The following is a 10,570-nucleotide window of genomic DNA, read 5'->3' as shown; positions in this document are numbered from 1 at the left end:
GTTTTTACTTCTCAAAGCGAAATTGAACGATGACGTCATGAGTTTCTCGCGGTGTTGGCTGAACGGCGTCCAGGTGATCACCGTAACGCGGATGCGCTAGTTTGCGCTGCCCTGCGCGCTTATCGGTCTGTTTCTCCGCTTGCCCTCTCCTCTTTCGTCTTCTCCCCCTCCCCCTCTCCCCTGGGCCATCACCGTCCACGCCGTGCGAAGCGACATGCCCGCGTCGCGTGTCCTGTCCCTCGCCCCCGCGAACGTCACAAGACCACGTGGTTCGACGTGACATAGCCATGACTCTGACGGCACGAGACCAATGTTGCCTGACGCAACCGAGGTTTCGGTTTCGGTATCAGCTGATGTTTAAATTAAGATTACACAAATAATATTCCACATTTCGCGAATCCGAGGACGTAGAGCTGTTTAGTAGTGCTTTATGAAATGAAATCACATGTAAGCCTAAATTTTTCGGAATTGAGCGGAGTTGCCCTTTAAAACGGTTTAACTTTACGCGCATACACGATGTTGAGTATTAGTGAAATGCAAGTGGGGCCTTTCGCTTCGTGCAGTGCTGAGGGTCAGTACAGATAAGAGATAAGAGGTGTGTTATAATTAGGGCTCCGTGTTTTCGGAGTTTATATTTCGTGAAATTCGAAGAGTGTTTTTCGGAGTTTACTTGTTAGCGAAAATTCGGTGTTTATTGGAGTTTATTTTTCGTAAATCCCCAATTCTCCGAAATTCGGAGATTACTTTCACAGTGTTTCTTATTAAAATATAATAAATAATAACCGGATGCAAACGTATGCTAGATAAAAAATAAAACGCGCTCGTATCAATTAAGATTTCTTCAGTTGAATTTGGCGTTGGTGTCATTGGCAATACTAGTTTGTCCCACGACAAAAGTCGCACACAAGTGTGGCTTCGATAAACGTCGACACCATAAAGGGATACTTCAACGAAATTTGAAATATTCCCGTCGTGTTCAAAAATAGGTTGAATATGATCCACAATATCCGTAAATGACAATCGCACGTTTGTATTTTGATCCTCGTGGCTGTATTTTTCGTTATAAACGGCCCACTCTGGAAAGCGCTCGGAGAAGGTCCAGCTTAGAGCACGTGACATCCAACGCAATCGTGGCGTAGGTCGTCTCAAGACGAGCAAAGCTACGGCGAGGCTGACGTCGAGAGGATGGCCTAGTCGTTCCAGCCACCGAAGCGGCTGCTTTTGTACAAATTTTGAGTGACGGGTCAATCTTCTATAATCTTCTAGGGGGACAATAGCGACTCCTGCGACACACAAAAGGGATTCTCGGGAGGAGGGGAGTTCATCCTTCCCCCCTTCTCTCGTCGTGGCCGGAGACGAGACAACCTCCGTCACTAGCTGTCAAGGTTCCTAGACGAGCATTACAAACGAGGCGTTAGCGACATCCACCAGGTGCTCTTTGCTAATCGTTTAATTCGTTTTAAAATTCCTTTTCGAGACTTTTTTAACAAGATATCGGTATGTTCCATGTGGTACTGCTCTTTTGAACACATATAGACCACAAAATGAGCGCCGAAATTTCGTTGTAGTATCCCTTTAAAAGCAATAAACTGCCGGAGGTAGCCGCAAGGAAGCTCGTAATCATCCCATCCATCTATCCCGCGACCGCGCGAGGTGGAGTGGTTAAGGATGTAATTGAGAAGTTTCAACTGCCCCTCTTCCCTATTTTATACAATCTCTATGGTCCATAGCTTTCACTGGTACTCCCAGAAACATACCCTCTCTTTTCTCTAAATCCCAAATCCCATGGCCCAAACTAGAAACCAAAAGAGTGACTTTTCTCGTGACACGAATGGTACGATGACCTGCTTCCTTTTATTTATTCACTTTCCCACAGCGCCAGGATGGCATTACAGCGGGGGGAAAATTTTCATCAATGTAATACATTTAAGCAATACAGAGGAGCATAACAGAACGCGCACATGCATACCCAGTTTATGTTAAACAAAAAAGAAAGCTCTTCTCATAATGCAGCAAAGAAAGCGTCATTGTCCAAAATGTCAACAACCTCCGAAGACAATTGATTCCATTCGCTAATAGATTTAGGGAAAAACGAAGATTTAAACTGGCTTGTGTTACATTTATATTAGCGCACCTTTCGTTCGTGATCGACACGATGAGAGATATAATGCGGGGGGAAAATGTAGTTCTCGCGCTGTATACCAATTCTGCAGTGGTAAATGTTATGAAATAATTTTAGCCGTAGTTTTTTCCTTCTTTTTTCAAGAGATTCCCAACCTAAGAATTCCTTCAGACTTGCCATGCTGAGTCGCCTGTTATAATTCCCGGAAATATATCTAGCCGCTGAGTTTTGAACTTTTTCAAGTTTATTTCTATCAACAGCAGTTGGTGGGTTCCAGACTGAACACGCGTAAGACCCCCTTTTGACAACGGTCCGAGGCTTGAAAGATAATTATGGTGTTATTTTCTCAGGACCATTCTTCCTGCGCTGCTCATTGTAAAAAAAAAAAATATATATATATATATATATATATATATATATATATATATATATATATATATATATATATATATATATTTTAAATATTTTTAAGCAATATATATATATATATATATATATATATATATATATATATATATATATATTGCTGTGGGGCACATAACAATTCGGAGTTTTTCGGATTTATCCGAAAACACGGAGCCCTAGTTATAATTGAGCTTTTCAATGGCGCCTCCGAGTTTTACCTCGCGTACACAGGCGTATTAAGAATACAGTAATTGCAAAAATTAATATTTCGTCTATGGACGCACGAAACAAACAAACTTCCTGATCAACAACACTAATGTAAAGGCGCGAGCTCGATGTGTGCATACTTTTTGGTTGCTACAGCTTGTTGATTCGTACATAAGCAACATCCCCGAGCTCCGCAGCGTCGAGATTCCCAGCACTGGCTCGTCCACATACCTCGATTGGAACGCTAACAGAACGGCTCAAGTACAAAAATACAACAAGCATGTATTAAGACAAGCTATACGACTCGGGCTCGTGCTAAAGCTTCGAGGTCTGGCCATTTAGGTTAGTTTAGAGACCACAAATGACGCTCTCGGGACCAGAAAACATGAGATATCTCTTGTCGACGTGTCGATCGAAACCGAAACCATGCCACTCCTCACTAGCCAACTAGTTCCCAGAGTGCAACGCGCGCCGTGTTGCATGCAGGGCCAGCTAGCGCTACTCTGCTCCTACGGAGCAGAGTAGCGCAATCCTTTGAACTCCGTGTTTTGCCGACAACATGGCCGACAGAGCGGCTCGGCGCGAGTCACGTGGTACTCAGGGTTCCAGGAGGCGGCCCGCCCTATGGGAGAATACATGGAGATCGACACAACACGGCTGATTAAAAAATGAACGGCGAGTTCACACTTTTCAAAACTAGTCTGTCGTGAAGTTAGTAAAGCACTAAACACCTTATCAAAGTTTTAACAATATCGGATACGTGTGCAAATTTTGAGAAGGCAATTTCCAAGGCAATGGCGTTTGAAGCAGACGATTTTTGCTCGCAGCGGAGATGGGCTTTTCGGGTTGGCCGGAGCGGGTCACGTGAATGGTGTGACGTCGCCGTGTCGTCTGCTGCATGATGCCGCTCAGGCAATTTTTTAAAAAAAGTCAGGTCCTTGCGGGGCACAAAACTTAGCGCAAATTATTCTAAAGTGTTCCATTATTATGTCAAAAATGATTGCGATGCCGTACGTTCCCACAACACTGAAGAAACAACGATTTTCTCACGTTCTCTATGCATTTCTGACCGCAGTTGGAACCTCCTGGCGTTCGCCGCTAGTCGCCGAGAGGCGGCGTTCTAGATTGCGCTACTCTGCTCCGAAGGAGCTATATAGTGCTCTAGGGCCAGCAGGGCTTTATGGAAGTAAAACTAAATTGTTGAAAGTTGCACCAGGGGCGCCACCATCTGCACAGCGTCGGCATCTTTGCGAGAGAGCGACTGGAGCGACTTTTCTGACTTTCCGAAGATGAGCAGCAATCCCGGTATGTGTTGCGTCGTTTCTAGCTTCTCTCGCTGCGTTTCAACAATTTGAGTGGACGAAAACGCCGTGCGTGAGCAAATATTACGCCTGGCAAACAAAATGACTTTTGTGGGTCGATTAACACCGTAGACGTGACGTTTGGGCCTGTCGCTTGCGTACTCCGCTGCATCTTTGGTCTCTTGTTTGACGAAAATCTCCAGTTGGTTAAGGCGTTCTTTTTTCGTTCAAAAGTCGGGTAGCTTCTTGCATCGCTTTCCCAACCGTCATGCTAAAGGATCGCGAACTCAGACTGTAAAGGCGCAGCTAAATTAATTAGGAACCCTTTGTTCGCGTTAAGCCGTAACCTCCTTCGTTCTTGCGGTGATATATGAGAAGTAGCACTTGCAAAGCCTTTCTTGTACGATTAAGTAATTTGTCCTTCCTTGAAATGAAATTACATTGTTACGCGGTGTTTGGGAAAAGTACTGACGGACTGACAGAATGGACAGTCTAGTCGGTCATTTTGGCTTTGCATCTGACAGCTCAATGCGATTGTGGCGTTTCAAATTGTGATTTACCCGAATCAAATGTGATTACCTAAATCAATCAACCACGCTTCTTAAACCTGGCAGAAGTTCCCAGATTGCCAGTAAATATTGAGGTGGTAATGGACGTTCTTCTGCTTCGGGGAATAGCACGCCATTTGGGTGTTTTTCGAGACTGCAGCTCTAACCCCCTCACTAACCCAGTAACAAACACCTATTAAAAAAAAAAAAAAAGGACATTTAATTTTGATTTTGTTTGATGTGGCACGACCCCTTTATTAGGTGGGCCGCCTGCTTTCTGCTAAAATTAAAGAAGGCAGCAGACGTTTTGTTGGTTTCATCAATATGGTAATCATGTGCAATTTGCAAGGAAAAGCTGCTTTTTGGTGTGCACCTTGTGCTGCAATGGGCATGAAAGGGTTAAATATGTGTGAATTCTAATGCAAGTTTTTCAACGCTGCCATTTTAGTTCCTGAGGAAGAGGTGAAACCCATTCCAGGGGACCTCAAAGCTTTGCCAACCACAATTGGAATCGACAAGTCACCACCAGGTAACACTGGGGTACTTGAATCAACTGAAGAGCTTACTTAATGCACTGCACATAGTTGCATTTTTTTTTTATATATAAAGGGGATACCATCATATTTCAAGCAAAGCCTAGTTGGTGTTGGTTACAGGACTAAACTCTGTTCACAACCCGCTCTCTCGGTTAGATGATTTGGTCACCAGCTGATGTGATTGTTTTAGGCAGAATGAACTAAATGTTGGCATATACATACATGTTTTGAGCTTAAGTGTAAAGCTAGGTCAAGACTAAGATAGGAAAGATCTAAGCTGTGAAAATAGGTACTACAGTGGTATCATGATTTTGCATGCCACGGAACCCCCTGGCCACCAAAAAACAGCTGTGGAGGTAAGTCGGATGGAGTGTTCCTAAGGTGGGCACTAGAATAGTAGGGATGGAACTGCTGCGCCATTGCGCGCTTAATGAATTTTCATGCGCCACACTGATACAAAAGTATAAATAATAACAATTGCTCCAAGGTGTGCCCAATCTGGAATTATAAACGAGCCTCGTCGAAATTTGCCGTCTCGCAGATTTTGTTGGCAACATTGACATCACACATTCCGGCCCAATGGGAACGTTAGTGGATCCGAATTCGAAGCTCTGTATCCAAATGTCACTGTCATGGTTATACTTTGTTTCAGCTTAAAACAGTTGTTACAGCATTCTCATTGCGATGCTTCTACTGCCAGACCTCTTTGAAGCCATTCACTGCTGTCGCCCTGCTTCATCTAAGTTTAACGCAGATGATGCTACAAGCGAGAGCTCCGGAATTTCAATGTCCCTGCCAAGAACGCACGTTCATGCAGTGCAGGCACTGTTCAAGGCCACATGCTGGCACTTGTAGCATCGGCTGCGTCTGCTGCCGTTACTGTGTGCTTTTCTGAAATGCAGGAGTAATTTCATCTGAATAGCAGAGCAACTGCATCGCCATATTGCAGTAAACTCAAATCGATTTAAGTTGGCACACCTCTCTCTTGGATATAGACGTTTCCACTGTTTACAAAAGTCACAGTCTGCCCGTGCAAAATCACAGTTCAGCCAGCACTCACTTGCAATTGCAGCCAGCCAGAAACTGCGCATGCATAACACACAAACACAGTATTGAATGCGCTCTAATACGTTTTTATGGAAAGGTGTATTGCAAGCTTGCAGCCCATGTTGGCCTGCCCGAGGCCCCACGCAGAAAACTTGGGAATATAACAAAGGCAAGCGAGCAGTGATGGAACAAGGCACGAGCTGAAGGCTATTTCTTCCTGTTTGTTTACATTTACCTCTTTGCAGGTTGGTTCCATCACGTGTCACACAGTCGTGCAGTTTTGCTTTATATGATTTATCTAATTTTCATGTAATTTCGTGAAAAATGTTTTGAATAAAATGTTAATTAGAACTACTGTTAAGTTCACATTGAGTTATCTACATGCCATATTTCCTTGAGTTATGAAAACCAGGTGACATTTAGCATCCATTTTAATTCTTAAAACTGGTATTCTGCTCCCAACTTGCTTAAAGACCTCGTCTTTGCTGCTCCCAACCTGCTCCAAACTGTAGTTTTTTCTGCCCAGTTCTATCCCTGGAATAGCGACATATACTAATAGCACCAAGTATCTAAGCATAAATAATTATGGAGTTTATTGAGACGTTACTAAGTATATGTAAACCATTCAGCAATAATTCGCGTTAATATCATTAGCATGCATTATTTGTGAAAAATAAACAATTTGGAGGCATTAATCTTGTATTGCCCTCACTGTGTGTGAGATCTGACAGGCTGTATCATAGATGAGGATGCATGGCAGTATACAACAAACAGCCTAGAAAACTGAAATCGGATTAAATATTTGTAAGTTCTAATTAGTACCGTAACCTCATGTATGAGAAAGCAGCCTGAACAAGCAGTTACACAAAGTGTTAGTGACTTGTACTTACAAAAACAAAAAAGTATAAATACTAATGTTTTGCAAACATTAAAATTTCTTAAAGGGACCATGAAATGACCTTTTTACTTTTTCCAGATAACTTTTACATTAAACCGTCAATGTTCACTGAATGCCGAACAGGCATCCGTTTTCGTCTCGGTTTATTAACTTCTACACAAAAAATTATTGAAATATCGACTTTTTCATTCTCTCCAACTGACCGCAAAACAAGCCGTGACGTAGGCCGTTTCCGGAACCGGAAGTTCTCTCGGCAGTAGGAGAATGGGAGTGTTAGTGGCAACGAGTTGGGGTGCGCCGGTAGGTTTTACTGCGCTGATGTCACCGACGTATTTCCTGAATCGGCGCCTCTCATCGCCGCATCGCAGCTGAGCGAAATTCAATGAGATATGTTGCGCTACAGCGACAGCATGGGACTAGTCCCATACGCCGGTATGCCTGTTGGGAAGTGCAGCGAGTCTTCTGGTGAAGACTCCAGAAGTCAACCACCCTGTCATTGTTGGCAGAAGGGCCGGCCCATGTCAGTCGTTTGCAAAGCGACGTAGATGGCGTTTTTCGCGGCCTCGGAGATGCAGGAGCGAGCCGACGTTAAAAAAGATACGTTTGAACTACGAGTGTCAGCAAGAGCCACGTAAATACCTGTTTACACTCGGAGCGGACGCGCGCGCTTGATGGAAGTGCTGTATTCGCGCTGTTTGTAAGCGCTTCGGGACCGTTCTTTTACGATTGCAACTCGATACTGACGCGACACTCGGCAAAGAAAGGTTGGACCGGGGTTGTACGTATACCTCCCACGAACTGTTATAGCTCGACAGTGACGTGCAGTCTGTCAGAATAAAAATGGCATACCAATTACAAAGTGTACATACCGTGTTACGAAGGTAATCCATACGGCGTTTATTTCAGCTCTATATCACACAAAACAAGAAGATAGAATCGACGAGAGTCCCTTTTCGACGAGTGTTCGTCAACACTGCCTCGGAAAACAAGGGGAAGAGATTGACCTCACCTCTTAATCTAGAATTGAGGTCAGTGATCAAACTATAATACGGGAAGGGTCCACAAGGGTTGCGCGGGCATATTCCATTTAGCACGCCAGCCGGTCGTAGGCAGACGGTCTTGCGACGAAGCAACGCAGCGCCGAGTCGGAATGCCTGCTAGGCCTATATTCTGAGCAGCTCGCTTCGTCGGAGTCGGTGGATCCAGCGTTCTTGTTCGTCGTGGTCTGTTTCAAGTACTGTTTTCTTGCTGCTTGAAGTCGGCACGCGCGGGAAGAACACGTAGAAAAATAAACGTTCAGTCAGTCAGAGTTTTGAGAGGAAGGAAAACAAAGAAAATAAATGTTCGTCGGTCGCCGTCACCCAAGTAACTGTCGGCCCTGCCCTACTGCGCACGCGCAGTAGTTGCTTCGTTTACCACACGATAGATGGCGCTTGGCTCTCAGCATTATCAAATTTGGCAATTTTCACCACACATCTCTAATTATGCTACAAAATGTGGATCTGAATATTATTTAACAAAACTTTTAGGAAACATTCGCCGGCTATTTATTGTTTACGATCGCGCTGCTGGTGAGGTAGGCTCTTACCCAATAGGCGACCTGGATTTGGCTGACGTGCTCCATTTCCGCGGATGCATCGTAGTGAACAGGCAAAGGAAGGAAGGCGCAAAAGAGTCCAGTTTTCTTTTAAAAGTTCTATAGCAAATAATTTTTCTTGGCTCCCTATTTTTGTGTTTTTGTGTTTCTTTTCACACCTTTTACGACGTGCGGTGGATGAAACTCGATTTTAAAATCATTTCATGGTCCCTTTAAAAGTAGTTTCCAATAATTTGTTGTTCAAATATTGACTTTGAAGTGATCCGCGATATTCATACTCTTCCAAGTGTTCAACGCAACGGGTTAGTGTTATTGGGCGCACAGATGCTCGGTGAGATGCACACTTAGCGGGGCTAATCTGCTGCGATCATGTAAGCGTATATGTTTGGCAGTGATGTCTTGACACTCTGGTATTCACCAAACAGTATTTCCATGTAGCGAGCCTCGGTTAGGATAGCTGCAACGAATCTCTCGCTCACATGCCACAGTTCATATTGTTGTATTAAAATTACAGATTCCCCAGCCACTTCCGCGATTGTCGACTTTTCGAGGATTAGCATCTCCGAAGGTCGCGCAGCGGGCGGTTGACTCAAAAGGCGGTTTGTCACTGGGCTGACAGCAGGTGTAGCAGCGGAGGGGGCAGGTTTCGTTGACTTTCGCGTATCGCCCAGAAGACGTTTCGCCGTAGTTCCCGTGTATGCATTTAATGCCGTAATCATTCGAAAGAGCCAGGGAATGTAAGCCCCCAGAATGAGCAGTCACTGGAAGACCGATGCGGCGTGTGCTTTGAGTGACGGAGGGGTCGCTCTTGGCGCAGGGACCAAGAGTGAGGGAGTGAAGTCGTGCCTCAAGACTGAACCGTCCTGTGCCAACTCTCACAAGCCCCATTCCATTCACGTCATGCCAGCAGTCGACGCGTCCGTCGAAGGTGGTGAGTCTGACTTCTGCGTGCACAAACGCATTTCAGTGCTACTGGGTATGCCTGTCTTGTGCCCTCTTACTGCCCTTCTTGGAAGGTTGTGTGATCTTCCTTGTCAGGCTTCTCCTTTCCTTTCGTGTCCCTCGTGCTTGTCGAAGACGAGAGGCTTAAGAACAGATCGACATCCAAGATTCGGTTTCTTTGTGGTTATGTTACAGAGGCCCAGTAGATTTTGACTTTGTCTACTTATGCTACTACCCCAGTGCATATGGCCTAAACATCCTAAAAAATGAAAAAACAGCATCGTGTGTGGCCTTTATTTTTACTAAAAGTTTGGCCAAACATGGCAGCGACCCACTGTTCTGAGTCTCAAAAAAAGGCATGTTGCAGCCTCAAGTACCCTGAAAAGGCATTCCTACATGCGTAAAACTTCACCAGAACACAGCCTGCAAAGGCCCGACTGTCATGAAAAAATGTATTTTTGTACTCAGAAAAAGTTTCTGGTCAAGTATTGACTGCCCTTCACTTTCTGCAGCCACGTGCAATGACAGAATTTGGAATATTTTGGTTTTAAGTCATATTTGGCATATCTTCATAGTAGGATCCATGAAACATAACTTTATGACAAGTAGAACACCACGAGTAGGTTAATTAAGAAGAAAAAAACTCAAACTCAAAGCTGCGGGGACTGGGACAGGATATGCGAGTTTTGGAGTGTCTGACATCCCATTCCTATGTACTGGTTCTTTGGCTTCCCCTGGACCTTGTTTATTTTTTTTTTTTCTAGCAAATACTAGTAAAATGTAAAGATGCTAGTATGTTGCTATTATATGCTAGCACTTCGCACACAAAAAAATATACCATAGGATGCCGCGACCCGCCCATTCCACACTAAGCGCCCTTTCCCAAAGTTTTAAGATCTGAGAAAATATGAGCAGTACATTGATATGTCAAATTGATGACCGGACAAGCGTCCATTCCCTATTTTTT

At 44.3% G+C, this 10,570-nt stretch overlaps 1 protein-coding gene across 3 annotated transcripts in view; it reads left to right on the top strand.

Moving 5' to 3' along the window:
• The first annotated feature begins 3,966 nt into the window (after window positions 1-3,966).
• The window catches only part of LOC8031207 (protein phosphatase 1 regulatory subunit 7), a 28,595-nt gene continuing 21,991 nt past the window's right edge, over window positions 3,967-10,570 (top strand). The window contains exons 1-4 of one of the 3 annotated variants that reach the window (XM_040498581.2): window positions 3,975-4,039; window positions 5,032-5,112; window positions 6,264-6,359; window positions 9,479-9,592. In XM_040498581.2, the coding sequence (XP_040354515.1) occupies window positions 4,024-4,039; window positions 5,032-5,112; window positions 6,264-6,359; window positions 9,479-9,592 (307 nt within the window). In that variant the 5' untranslated portion in view covers window positions 3,975-4,023. The other 2 variants (XM_040222797.3, XM_040222798.3) reach the window with 2 other exon arrangements.

Source organism: Ixodes scapularis, unplaced genomic scaffold (assembly GCF_016920785.2).
Source record: "Ixodes scapularis isolate PalLabHiFi unplaced genomic scaffold, ASM1692078v2 PGA_scaffold1__304_contigs__length_218370807, whole genome shotgun sequence".
NCBI classification, from domain to species: Eukaryota; Metazoa; Arthropoda; class Arachnida; order Ixodida; family Ixodidae; genus Ixodes; species Ixodes scapularis.
This window is presented reverse-complemented; position numbering and strand designations above follow the sequence as displayed.